At 42.5% G+C, this 14551-nt stretch overlaps 1 protein-coding gene across 1 annotated transcript in view; it reads left to right on the top strand.

Annotated features, from left to right (window-relative positions):
• The first annotated feature begins 7584 nt into the window (after positions 1-7584).
• Positions 7585-14551, top strand: part of LTK (leukocyte receptor tyrosine kinase) — a 108360-nt gene continuing 101393 nt past the window's right edge. Inside the window, exon 1 of the mRNA XM_054828571.1 lies at positions 7585-7666. Coding sequence (XP_054684546.1) covers positions 7624-7666 — 43 coding nt within the window. The 5' untranslated portion in view covers positions 7585-7623. The remainder of the gene's footprint in view (positions 7667-14551) is intronic.

Here is a 14551-nt window from a genome sequence, read left to right as displayed (position 1 = left end):
TATTGTAAAAATACTGAATCAGCACTTTACCACTGCCTAGTGTTGTTCCACAAAGGTTTGTTTACTTGATTTAACTTTTCTCTTATTTATGATACAATTCTTAAAATAAGGGATGAATGAAGAATCAGCATTCTGCTTCTTCCTTTATCCTGCTTGTAACACAGTGATGGAGATATTGGCAATGAAATTGCAGACTTGGTCATTTTAATTACATAATAAATACATTCCTCTGTAACAAGACTTCGAGGTGGAAGTTTTTTGAGATGAGTCCTCCTTTCTCTTTTCATTACCATATGGTAAACATGAGAGAGGTTTTCACACTGTAAGGTTATATTAGAATATGAACTAGAAAAAGATGTTTTTGAGACAGAGAAAACTCAGATGTATTCGATCAGATAGATAAAAAATTTCTAAACAAATTTCTCCTCATCCCACACAGCCTTGCAGTGCCTTTCCTTCAGGCTTTCTCTTAAGCTGGTCATTTTTAGTCACTTTCTGAATTACAACAAAGTCCACAGAGTTTCCCTGGCTTCTTAGTAAATACCATTTTGCAGCCATCACTTCTGAGGCTTGCTTGCATAGTTTTTTTCAAACTGAGCTTCTTAGGGGTAAAACAGTCTCTCCCCATATCAGAGGATCCCAGTTTGGGGTCTGTTTCTTTCTGCCTGGCCTGGAATCTAGAAGGTTGCCCAGCTCCTCTGCATGCTTATTTTGAATTTATTTCTGCCTTAAGGTAGGGCACTAGCAGATTGGGTTTGGTCCTGCAAACTTGCCTAGGTGGCATAAATAGCAATCGAAGTCTGGTAATTTACAGCTGGAGTCACCTCATACACTGGATGTCATCCTATGCCAGCTGGTAGCCATGTGAGAGAGTATCCTGTGAGAAACAATGTAAATTTGAAAGAAAGAAGTGAGATATCTGGACACCACATGAGAACTCTACTGCCCTGTGCAGGGAAGGAGAAGGATGTTCAGGAACCAGAATGCAGTTTATGCTGCCTCATGGCTACAGATGAAGTTTGTATGGGTATAAGGACCTTAAACTATTTTGCTTAACTCCATCTTGGTTGGAAGAGACTGTTGTATAAACATCAGATGGTCATATAACTCCTAAAACGTTGAAGTCTCTAGGAGAAGTTCAAGATTTTGGACTTTTTTTTGGAAAATCACACTGAGAAATGAAGCTATTTAAAGCATCTGTCTCAGAGTGGTGGAACTACAGTTTCCTGTTGCTTCTAAGGGAGAGCTGGTATCTAGCACTGAAAGGCAGAAAGCTCTGTGCAGACATGACAGGAGAGTTTTCCATCTTCTAAAGCAATGCTTCCAAAAAGTGCAGTAAAAATAAGCAAAGTGAAAGACAGTAATCAGAGGAACATAGAAACATTTTCTTAAGTGGCATTACAGAAAGGATGAATAAGGAATAGAGCATAAATCAGGCCTGTTTGTGGCTGTTGGATCATCAAAAGGATCCAGTTTCTCAGCCCTGACCTGGAGGGTCAGAAATAGCAGCTGGAAGCAAAGACTTAGTAGGACGCAAGCAGAAATGAAGCACCTGAAATGCATCATAGAGGAAGGGGAAAAAGAGACAAGTAGTGAAAACAGTAGAAATGGTGTCCTGGTTTAAGAGAAGGGTAAATATTGATACCCATGCCACTTTTTCAACCCCCTTACAGCTCAATGAAAAGTTGTTCTGTGGCCAGGGTTTTGTACCACACACAACTCAGGCTATCCCTCACACCTGTTTCCTGTACTAGGTGACATTGGGGCCCTTAAAAGAAAGACCGAGTGCCACCTTTCTTCCCATATCAGTCTTGTGATGTTGCTGCTAGAGCAGATGGTCCAGCCGCTGCCATGGGATATGATGTGTGATTTAAGCCCAGGATCTCTAAAAGAAATTGTGTGTCATTCAGGTGGTCTGTGAGCTTAAGGTGCTATTGAAAGAAGAGTGTGCTTTTGCATCCGCAGGCTCTTAGTAAGTTGTGGTTATATATGTTGACAGATGCTGATGGGTTCATTGATGCTAATTGTACATACCAGGCACGTCAGAAAGCAGTTTCCTGTGATTGTTACACAGCAACTGACTCACAGAGTGGCCTTTTTCTTCATCAGTTTTCTTGTGTGACACACTCCTATGACTCTCGAACTGTCTTGGCTGCCTTCCTACTCTTTCGCCTTCACAGTTATGAGCTTTCTGTCTTGGGCAAATGGCAGGAGCTCCAGGTACTCCAAGTCGTTTTTGGACTGCTGTTTTTCCTTACCTGTCTCCTTAGATATCTACACGTCCCTAGGGGTGCTTGACATCCATTTCTGGTAGCACAGGCACTCTCATTTTCAATTTTCCATTGAATGAAATGTCAGCACATGACAAGCCATGCTTTGCTGGTGCCATGCTTTGATTTAACAGTGCTGAATATGGATTCTATCATTTTTCATTAGTAGGTGCTTTATTATTTTGACACTGCTTTCTACCGACCTGTAGTACTGGAAATAATGGGGACTTGTAGTGACATGCCTTATACGTACTTCACTGCAAACTGCTAAAACTCATGTTCATTAAAGGTGTCCTGTTGTCAGACATTACTAACACAGGTACTCTAAAATACAGCAAGACGTGCACAAATAACTCCTGTGCCCTGGCAGCCCGGAGGGCAAACTGCATCCCGGGGTGCATCAAACACAGCGTAACCAGCCGGTCAAGAGAGGGCATTACCCCACTGTATTCAGCATTGGTGCAGCCTCACCTGGGGTATTGGGTGCAGCTCTGGGCCCTACAATACAAGAAGGATGTGAAGGTCCTTGAATGTGTCCAGAGGAGGGCAACAAAGCTGGTGAAAGGGCTAGAAGGCATGGCCTGTGAGGAGCAGCTAAGGGCTTTGGGCTTGTCTAGTTTGGAGAAAGGGAGGCTGAGGGGAGACCTCATTGCTCTCTACAGTTTCCTGAGGAGGGAAAGTGGGGAGGGAGGTGCTGAGCTCTTCTCCCTGGTATCCAGCGATAGGACAAGTGGGACTGGCTCAAAGCTGCACCAGGGGAGGTTTAGACTGGACATGAGGCAGCATTTCTTCACCGAGAGGGTGATCAAACACTGGAACAGGCTTCCTAGAGAGGTGGTCGATGCCCCAAGCCTGTCAGTGTTCAACAGGCATTTGGACAACGCCCTTAATAACATGCTTTAACTTGGTCAGCCCAGAATTGGTCAGGCAGTTGGACTAGGTGGTCATTGTAGGCCCCTTCCAACTGAAATAGTCTATTCTATTCTATTCTATTCTATTCTATTCTATTCTATTCTATTCTGATATATTTTCTTCTACGCGGGACTGAATTTGATAGTCTGGGACACAAAGAAGTTGGTTTTATCCCAGCCAGCAGTGACAAATCTATACCTACTTTGCTCTGGGGGATTACTTTCCCCACCCCCCCCCCTTATACCACCTACATCTTTACCACTCCGTCTGGCCTATGCAACAAACATAACAACAATTTCCTCCAACTTGCCGCTTATCTGAGACTGGTGTAAAATATCATTGGTCCTATGTTTAGATTTTAAATCCCTAAATGATTCTGTGCATGTCATTTTAAACACTTTTTTTCCCTGATGTCTGAGGTTTTCATATGCATTGAAACAAAGTCGCATTTAACAATTAAATTTAACCCTTTATTACCTATTATAATTTTAAAGGGTGAAGCCACTCTATTAGCTATTATGCAACATTTGGAGCAACTAATGTTATCTGTAACACTGGCCACAATTACTTTCTGCAGGGGTTTGCCATCAGCAACATCTGCAGCAATCAAAGTTCACATTTTGTCTGACACCAGATAGATATTTTTTTAAAGAGCTTGTGTGTGTAACAGATATAAAATCTGGTTCTGGATATTTTTGCTTCATAGTTCTTTTGTCAAGTACTCCAGAGACCATGTGTCTAACCACCATCAGATCTTGCTTAGTTTTTATGCAACATTGCAATCATATATTTGAAACCAAAATACTTCTGTAGTCTTTTTGCTTGTGGGAAAGGTTAGGCTGAGAATTACCAGGTCCCTTAGGCTGTAAAGAGTTTTATGATCACTTTTAGCTCACACAGTTCTTCCATGCATGAAGACGTGAAGCTTTAATGGCTATGGAGTAAAGCCAAAGCTTCTTTATTTATGTACACTAACACCCAATTTCTTTTATGGATAAGTGACTGCTCTCCAAGTCTGACTACACAACTTTGAAAAAATTATCAATATTCTCAGTAGAAGAGTGCGAGGACAAGTTAATTTTGCACTTAGATACCTTATCTCTGACTGGGCCATCTTTGGTTAATGCCTCCAGATTTCCAGATGTTTTTCTAACAGTTAAATCCTATGCATGTTAGACAGTTTTATAAAGCAGCATTCAAGATGCTGAGGCAGGTTGACTGAGCACACATTTCTTTACATATTTTGTGTTTCAAGTGAGTCTGTACTGCTTCATCTTAGTGTGGCCAGTCTATGTCTTCTTGCCACATTCACCTTGATCTGCTGGATATTATTTCCACCATAAAGAATTTGCATGGTATTTGTTTAGCTTTTGCCCTACAGCTTGTTTTCCATGCAAGGTTTATGAAGTCTCTGACTGCATTTTTCTCATATTTTTCTTAGATCAAAATGCCATGATACAGACTTTTGTACTGTATATGCTGTCAGAAATGTGCTGTATCTTTCTATGAAGTGCACAGCCCAGAAGGGAACAGTATCTCCCAGAGAAGGTGTTGAAGCTAGGTGAACATTTGCTTTACTTTCCACCCAGTGTAGAAATGCATTTGGTATCAATCACCTCTCCAGTGCTTTCTTCTTGTATATGGGGAATATTTTCCACTGTTTAAAATTTTTGCCTCCTGAGTGTACATATAAGTGAAAACTCCATCTTTTTTCTGGCAGTGAGTAGACCCCATTGCTGGAGCTCTGCTTGCTCAGCGGGTAAGTGTTTCTACCTCATCTCCCTTCAGTTTTGAGGAACTTTCTTGGTAGCATGGTGGGAACTTGTCTTACAACCCTGATCTGAACGTTTTTAAGATGTTACAGGGTTAGATCAAATTCTGTGCTGCCCTCTGTGTTGTGTTTGAACAGTGGTCAATAATGGATGCCTTCAGAAGAATGTATCAAGAATAGGATAAGCATATCTGCTTCCCTCTTCTGGGCTCCAGTCAGTTGTTCTGAGTTGCTGAGCCAGAGATCGTATCATTATTTAAGACCAGCAGGTTTTTTCAATTGCTGGTATCCAGATCCTGGCAGTACTCTAGCTTGTGCATCAGTGCCCAACTTAAAAGCATGTAATTGTCACAGCCGCTTCCAGACTAACAGTTCAGTTCTCTGCTGATGCAGCATTGTCCATTGCTCCTAATTACTTCTACAGAGATTTCCTCCGAATTAGTGGTGTTGCTGTCATTCTCTTGTTGTTGTGGGGTTCTGTTTCTTGCTATGAATGCTCTTGTACCGCTTGTAAACTGCTGGTGAGTGGCATTTGCTTGTAGTTCATGCACCTGCTTCCAAATGCTGGGCATTATTCTGACTTCCGTAGTTTTCATACTCTGCATATCTTCTTGTGTTTTTCACTGTGAAGCATTTTTTTTTCCTGTCCTTTATCTTTAAAATTTTGATTCCCTAGAATATCAGCTTTTGTCTGGACTGGGTGACTTCTTTTACTTGACAGATGTAGATTACCTTGCCGAGGATTAACTGCGGACCTTCCAGTAGACCAGGGTTTACTTTTCTGAGCCAGGACTCAAACCCTCAAAACTGGGTAATGAGCCAGTCAGTCAGAGATTAGTCACCTTCTTCTCTGCTTTTACTCTCTGCTTAAAAGCATCACATGCATCTATTTCATTTCTACAGAATGCTTCGCATTTCTGTAATGAGCCTCAGAATTCATCTATCTTGGCCAAACTAACTGAAAACCATGGAAAACATGAACTGCTTTAAAACTGAGTAGTGTCAGAAACAGTGTTATTTTGTCTGTCTCTACTGCTGCTACCAGTTCCTTGCAGACAGAGATTTTTTGCATTTCTGTTCATAGGAGGGTTTAGGCAAGTACAGAAATTACTGAGGTGCCTATACTTTTTTACCAATTGGAGTAAAAAATTACCCGCTTTGCAGTCCCAGAGCCTCAGCCAAGAAAGTTATTTATGAAGAAATGGAAAGCTGGCAGCCTTTTTTTTTTAAATTATTTTTTGTCTTGGGTAGGAACACACACTATTCTTGGTCTATTACTGTGCTTGGGGGACAGCTTATATAAACTTAGTTAATAAGCAACCAATAATGCCTGTCTTTCTTGCTACCATACTTTTATAATTGATGTGGCCATAGAGGAAAGCCTCAGAATGATGTTTTCTTCCAAATCATCCATGTTGTGTTCAGAAATATGCCTCTCTAAATCTTTTGAAAATGGCAATATGTTGCTGAAAAAAGAACAAATATGGAAATCCAAATATATGGTTATGATACAAAAGCAAATTCTACCCTTGAGCACTGCATACTTTTCATAATCTTCAGTGGAAAATTCACAGAAGGTTAAGTAAATTTTTAGTCTAATCTGTGAACCACAATTAAAATGGAATGCAGGCCTCTGCCTTGAAAGTGCCAGACACACCAGTCCTAGCAGGGCTTTAATTCATGTCAGTTCCAAATTTCTCCAGTGCCTACAGCACGAATGGTATTTTACTCAAGAGTTGGGTACTCCCTGTTAAATTCACAACAGTTTCCAATCTGAATTATTGTAGCCCACAGCCACAATAAATTATGCTAATTCAGACTAAAGCACTCCTTATCCAGAGTAAGGGTATCCACATGGAGAATTAATTAGAAATAATCTATTCTGATTACAAAAAGAATAGCTGTTTTAAAATAAACTCCCTGTGAAGGAAAAACCCACATGCAAACAAATTGAAGGCAGAGTAAACTCATATAATTGAAATGCTGATGGACCAGAAGAAAAAGGAGTTTAACAAGTAAAGTGATTAAAAGTGAATGCACAAGTTTGCAGACAGAGAACTTACGCCTTCTGTGTTGCAGGTCCCTGTTCTATGTCTCACCAACTGAAGCTGCCTTGCTCAGGGGTTAAGTGGTTATATGTGAAGTTAAGAAAGGCGGGTAGCTAGGTTGTGTAAATAGTTCTGATTTCTCTCTCAGGGCGGTCAGTGAAAGCACTTCCAGGCCAAGGGAATCTTCTCTCTCGTCTTAAATATGAGCTGAGTTTGGTCCAGACAGTCCGTGTGTCTCATGTGTGTCATTGAGGTAGCTGCAAGGGAAGACTGAGAAGGGGGAACAACCCAGTAAGATGCTGAATTCAGCTTTTCCTAGTGAATACTAATGCCTAAAAAATTTATAGATGGATGCGTTCATGTCTGAAACAACTGCCTTATGGATGTGCTGATCGTGCAGGAGCGCTATGCAAAAAGGGAGGAGGAGGAGGAGGGAAGGAAGGAAGGGGGGGTGGCTCTAGGACCTATGCGAGCCTTGCTGAGCAGGAGGTGGGAATTCTCCTCCAAGGCAGCAGGAGCCCGAGCCCAGCCTCAGAGCTCCTGCGGAGCCCGCAGGAAGAGCCGGGCACGTCCCCTCCAGAGCCGCGCACCCGGCTCGGACCTGTCCGTACCCCGCAGGGCCATGAACCGGCTCCCACAGCTCCTGCTGTGGGTCCTGACTGTGGGTAAGTCACTTATTTTTCTTCCCCCCATCTCCTTATGGTGCAAACTTCCTCTTATGCCCAGGGACGCAGACTTATTTCATTGCCCATTCCCTTTTCCTTTTAAAACCGGTAAAGAATTATTTTCAAAACAGTGGGGGAGGGGGGAAGGAGAGGGGGAAGACTGTTTTGGCATGAAACATATAAACTAGGTGACATGTGGGAAGATGAATCTTTATGGTTATTGATTGTAAGTAAATTTTGTTCCCTGAATCGAATAGGTGATCCGTAGTTTTAGAAAGGCTGCTGCTGACCGAGGCTCTTGGGCTGGAAGCAGGCACTGTCACCGTACAAGGGTTCAGCCTGAAATTAACAGCTAAGCCCCAGGACCATTTTGCTTCTCTAATTACTATATTGCTTTCTCTGGGACTATTTTGGACAGGTGGGAGAAAGTAATGCTCCAGGAGTAGTGAAGGTTGCTTACAGCAAAAGGTGTAGTTTGGAGAAGATGCTTTGTCTAAGGAGAGAGATGAGGGAGACAGATAAAGGGAGAAGAAGGTGTCGGGACTATGAAAGATGGAGTTTTGAGCTCCCACCTAGAGAGCGGTGCTCAGGCTGAGTTTTGAAAGGAATCTTTGTGCCTCTCTGCCATTGTCAGCTTCGGTTCTGAAATGCAGGAAGAGGAATGAAATAACAGTAGGAGAGAAGGAGGGAGATGTTAGGAGGGAAGCTGCAGTAATAGAAGTTAGGAAGGGCAGCATGCGTGCAAGCAATGATGGGAGAAGGTAGGAGTGGGATACATTTACTATATGTACACAGTGGCAAGCAAACTTTTTATGAAAATTAGGAGAGAAAAACCTGTATCAGAACATGCTGAACTTCTCAGAGGGCTGAAGTTACAATAGTACCCCCAGAGCAGAGACAGGGACATCATCTTGACCCTTAGACAAGGATCAGGAGACACTTCTGTATTTCTCCGTGTAACAAATCATATTACTTCCAGGCAGGGAAGGAGGTAAGGCAAACAGGTTGTTGGGTGCTACAGCTTGCTTTTGCTAATGCAGTGAAATTCGCTGTCTCTGGCTAAATGCTGAACATTATATATATAATTTTCTTTTATATGATGACATGCTGGGACATCATTTTTTTAAGCAGGTTTCATTGTTTATTTCTATTTGTAATTGAATGCCAAGGCATAGCACAGAGTTTTTGATTTTAGGGTTTTTCTGGGCTATTATTCCTATTGGGAGGAGATTGCTTTACTGTCAAAAGGTGCCAGGGCAAGTGTACCCCATGCAAGCAGAGCTGTGTGTCCCACAGCCTCAGTTCTCATGGCATGTGGTCTCATCAAGAGCTGCTAAGTATCATCCCAGTGTTTTTGGTGGAGTGACTTTCAACATGCAAGTAAGGTTAGTGTAAGGAATAGTCATTATATTTGCTGTATCTCCAAGTCTGTGATTTGAAGCATGACTGTATTAGGACAGAGATAAAAAAAGGTGTGTTTCAGAGAGAGTAAGTAAAGAGCTAAATGAAAACAAATGAACATTTTACAATCTCTGTCCAGTCTTCTGCCAAAAGTAATCTCAATCACCCAGGGAGAGACTTGGATGCATGAGAATTTAACTGTGTAGCTGCAGTCACAATCTTCACATGGGGGTTGCTTGTCTCACTGGTTGTTATGGTCAGCTCTTAGACTCTGCAGTCAACTATTTTAAAAACCACTTGTGTTTCCACTGAGGAAGTTTTCCTGGACCATATTCTCAGCATAGATTTACATTTCCTTCTGTATTTGGAAAGCCCAAAGTCTTGATGATGAGGGAATTTACAGGTCCACTTTTCTCTCTTTTGTTCTACTGACAGGCATATGCCTCTCTAATGAGCCGCATCCTAAAAGGGTAACTTCAGAGTTCCCATCCACTGAAAATTTTTGGCACCTGGAGGAGGTCAGAACTCCTTTTGGTGCAAAAATTAAGACTCCCTGAGAAAATTCAGAAAGTTGTAGAGAACAACAGCAGGAAAAAAACCCAACAAACCAAACTCAGTAAAAGAGCCCCCCCAAAACACCACAAAACCAGAATGGACTCAGTGCACAGTGTCAAAGCAACTTCACAGTTATTTGGAGGCTGATGTTGTACACTAGCCTCAGATCTCAGGAGACGGCTAGGAAGAAGGTGAAAAAAGCCACCAGATGAATGTGTGGGAGAATTTTCTTTGTATTTTAAGCACCAGCATTGCTTTGAGTCTTCATATTGGATGATTTTCCTTTGATTACTTGAGCTTGGGGGAGGGGGGTAGGTCAGTCCTTTTCTCCTCTGTGAAAAACGGGGTTGTGCTTGGCTGGATGTCGTGCTCTTGCCTCTGGGTGTGGAGGGCAAATTATCTGCAAAATTACAGCACAACATATGTCCCGGGCAAACCTCAAGCACCTTTCCAAAAGTGCAGTCATGTTTATGTCATTACTCAGAGCACAGCTATTGAGTATAACCACAGTTCTTGAGATAATATTAGTTAAGGCATTTTGTCAAGTCTTTCTTTAGAGCCCTTTCCAATACTTGTAGTGGAGCTGTCACAGAATAGGGTATCTTATTAATTTCAGCCTGAGGAATAGTTATGGTTTTGGGTTTCATTGAATCTTTTCTCAGGCAGAGAGGTATAGGGAGGTTGATGGCAGGTTTAGGAGTAAGACAGCCAGCCTTTTGTTTGTTTGTGGAATGGTATATCAGCAAGGCAATGGTGAACGCCCCGTTCCTGGGTGCTACTTCCTCCTTGCATTTGTCTAACGGTTTCCAGAAGCCCGGAAGGTTTTCTTCCTCTCCTTGGGTTTGTCTGCCTCTCAGAATTGAGCTGGCCTGTGTTACAGAGTGAGTATAAGCTGGTTTAAGTTTAACCCATCCACACATACATGAAGATGCTTGTATAGGAGTACCTCATTCTGTTGTAAGCCAACTTAAAATAAACCAGCACATCTATCTCACTTAGACAAACCTTTACTGCTTTGTGTATCCCTTTGTCTGTCTAGAGGAGAGCGTGCAAGAGTGGAAGGGATGGAGCTTAAATTCTCTTTTGGCTCCTCTTTGAAGAACTTCTCCCTTATTTTCTTCTTCTTGTGCCTATCTCCGCTCAAAGTAGCATACAGGTACAGTAGTGGTTTCAGTATTTTCACTTCCACCAGGACAGCACCGGATGATCCTTGAAATTTTTCTCAGGAGTTAGGTCCACGATCCTTTACTGTGCAAATGACAGCATATCTACAGATCCCATGCCCGGTCCAGATATGCAATTCAAGGCACTATGACTGTCACTGAAAGTCAAACATTGGGAGGATGCCTTGAAATAAAAAAAGGACACCTCTTTTTAAGTCACAGACATTACAAAGTTGAGGACCCTTTGAATTACAGTGGAAAAGGATAGGATAGATATATGGGAATCCCACAGTCGGGGAGTACATGCAAACACTGGGGATTTGTAAACTACATCAAGAGGGAGGACTACGGTGGAGGAGGAAGAAATCAGGTAGTGAGGCACGTATCCTGTTACTTTAGAGCCGAAGACAATGTCTTGTGATCAGAAATCCATCTTTCTGTCAATCTTACATAGTTTCACAGTTTCTAATTGGTCCATAAGATCAAAGTTGGAGAAGAGGATGCCTTGCTCCAGTGATGTTTTGAAAGCATTCCTCTCCCGCCCCCCAGAGTCCTGAACAGATACACAGGAGGGTGCCTGTCTGCAGCCTGCTTGTATGTGTGATGGGGTGCGCGCTGGCTGTACTCATGTGTGGAAGTGCATCTGTGATGTCTGTGACTACAGTGGAGAGAAATTTTCATCTTGAATTAATTTCAGTGAAAGATGCTAATGGCGACACTAAAATCTTTATAAAGTGGTCTAGGTTTTGAGCTGTTAGGTATGGAGGTTTGTTTTGTGTGTGCACCACTTAGTTCATATTGAGACGTTCAAATGAGTCTAGCTGTTTTAATGTGTTTGGTTTTTTTTAATTAAAACTTTTGCTTAGAGAAGTCTTTTATTCAAAAATCTTAAATCCTGTTTTGACAGGAAATGTTAAACATTGCCTTAAATGTGTTGGTCTTTGCAATTTTATAAAACTGGTGAAAAATTTCGAAGTTGACCTATGGAGGTTTTTTATTATTTCTTTGGGCTTGCCAGTAACTTGGAAAATCCTGTATTAAAGCTGCTCAGTTATCTTGCGATGCCACATACCAATTTGTACCTGGATTTATGCATGCAGATGGCTGTCCTCAGGCTGATATTAATTACTGCACATATGCACAATGGCTGGTACTGTTGTTTGTAGCTTAGTATTGCGTTAAATTCCTCATAAATAAAGGAAACAAAGATCACCTGAACTTTTTGCAAATCTTTAGTAAAAGCAGAAGCACAAAGCAGCTGCTGAGAAGAGAGGCAGGTGAGCTCTTTCCAGAAATAAATGGAGAGGAAGGAATCCATGGGGTTCTTAGTTAACGCAAATTGATGGACCTCTGTGGGAATACAGTTACAGCAGGGCAACATCTTGCTTTCTGTATCTGGAGACTTTTATCTGACACTCTTACGAGTAAGCATGATTTCTGTATTGAATGCTTAAATCAGAGGAGAAAATAATGACATTAATTATGTTAATTAATCGGATCAGGCTTATAGTCTTTTCCTGTCTCTCAGCATCAGTCCTTCCTTTTACAATTCCTCTTCCTCCCGTTCCATTATAATTGCTCCCCTGCTTGTCTCCTCTCCTGGCGTGTAACAAACCCAGTGCTTTGATGTGGCCTGTTATCAGCAGGACAGGGTGTGCACAAAGATGAAACCCATGGCAGGCCAGCTTGAAACAGTGGTGAGTTGAGGTGTTTGATAAGAGGTGACTTGCAGCTAGTCTGACAGATGTGCTTTGAGTGAACAGGGAGAACCGAGATCTCTTGTGAGAGGGGTGATGGATCACACTGGTGGGTTATGTATGCGCAGGAGGAACATGTAGAGCCTTTGGGTCAGATTGGGACTGGTTCAGCACCATCACGCCTGGGGAATGCCAGATTCCTACCTTTTTATGCCCGATGTGCAAGAGGGGAGCTCAGCGTGTAAGACATTTACAACTGAGCTAATGTGGCATCAGGACCTCCCCGGGTCTCTGCACTGCCTAAAGGACCACAGCTCCCAAGCAAGTGGCAGGGCATCATTGAAGCATTTTGCCTCCCTCAGGTGTGCTGTTTCTAAGAGCTTTCCTCAAGGTGACGTATCTCCACACTGCAGCTTCTTCCAGTGTGTGTGATTCCAGCACAACTGGCCCCATGAGGAGTAATGAAAACAGAGAAATGACATAAAAGGAAACAGAGATGACCTTTCAGTCTTCCTCACCTAGAAAAAGCAACTCTGCCATGTGCATTGAGGAGATAAAGAACTCAGAATTTCAGTAAGATGCTCATCCACAGGCCAGGTTTCATCTTTTTAGGAGAATTTCGGGTTGGTTTTCTCTATGTGCTCCTTAACATAAAGCTGGCTGGAAAAACATGAAACTTTACACAATTCTGTACAACCTTTTCTTCCACTTGTCGGTGAAAAACTTGTTCAAATTTCTAATTGGCTTTATATTTATTTTAGGCAGTTGTACTACATGATCGCCATAGGTCCCTTCCAACTGAACTATTTTATTCTAGATGAAGGAAAGAAACTCCCTGACAATGGCACTGACTGAGTTTAAAAAACCAGAAGAGACATCTGTTCACACAGCAGGCTCATCAGAGTTAAAGGTAGTCAAGAATGAGACTGAAGTATAGGATTAAAAGCTGAAGTCTTTCCAAAAAGCACAGATCTGTCCTTGCAACGCATCTTAACTTTTGCCCTATGTAATGGGAGAGCCATGTCTGTTAATAAGACATCACAGATTTTCAGCTAATTGGTATCTGAAATCCCATACGCTTTGGCATATCAGCCAAGAATTATGCATTTATTCATGCATTTCAGTTGCTCACTTAGGTTTTTTTTCTTCCCCCAGTCTGTAGCACAGCATGTGTTTGAGGGTATAAACAGCCAAACTTTCTGGGGTTAAAGCATCCACACCTCTCCCCTGTGTCTATGATTACGGAGATACATATTTATATATTAAAAACATAGGAGTGATAAAGTAACCAAGTGAGAGCCACACTAGGAAGTGACGTGGGGCGATATCATGGTGTTTTAGTGCACAAAATAAAGTGCAGGAGGTGAGAAGTGTCTGTTCCTGCATTGTCATGGTGATGAGTTTTTGTGCTATCTCAGAGTCAAACAAAACCCAAACTGAAACCTTTTTCCTGCCTTGAATCAGAACCGACCCAATACTGGCAGTCATATTGGAACCTGAGTGAGAACTGAACTAGATAGGTTACTGCTTCAGAGTCACAGTTCGCTGAAATCTTGCTTCCCACAGCAGAGATGCCCCCGGCACGGGAGCAACCTCAAACCACGGTGAGCTTCTGAGCAGTTTCGCATCCAGTTTCTGCTTCCCCGTGGGACCCTCACAAGTGCTTGCTTCCATGCGGCAATGCAGAGCTGGTTTCAGTGGCTCTGCGGCTGTGACGAAGACCTTTTCCTACTTGCTGAGGGTGAACTCTGAGTGCTCAGGCACTCCCCTTTGTAGCTCTGCCTCACAACTTCTGCTCCACTTTCCTGGCCTTAGGGAGGCACGAGGAAACTTGGTATACGTGGAGAGGGGTGGGAGGTGGCCAGTGCTGGGCAGAGGAGCAGGATGGAGGAACTCCGCCAGTGGAGACCATGAGCCCAGCCAGTGTGGTTTGGGATTACCAAAATAAAAGGTGTTAGCAGCTGTCAGTCTGAACCTGAGCAACCTCAGGCAAAGCTGAATTAAAACTGGAACTGAACTGAAAAACTGGTTTGCTTCATTGGATAGTTTATTTGGCAGTTTTGCAGACC

The sequence above is a fragment of the Grus americana genome, chromosome 5, assembly GCF_028858705.1.
Source record: "Grus americana isolate bGruAme1 chromosome 5, bGruAme1.mat, whole genome shotgun sequence".
Classification (NCBI taxonomy): Eukaryota; Metazoa; Chordata; class Aves; order Gruiformes; family Gruidae; genus Grus; species Grus americana.
Note: the sequence above shows the minus strand (reverse complement) of the source record. Positions and strands in the feature narration are given on the sequence as shown.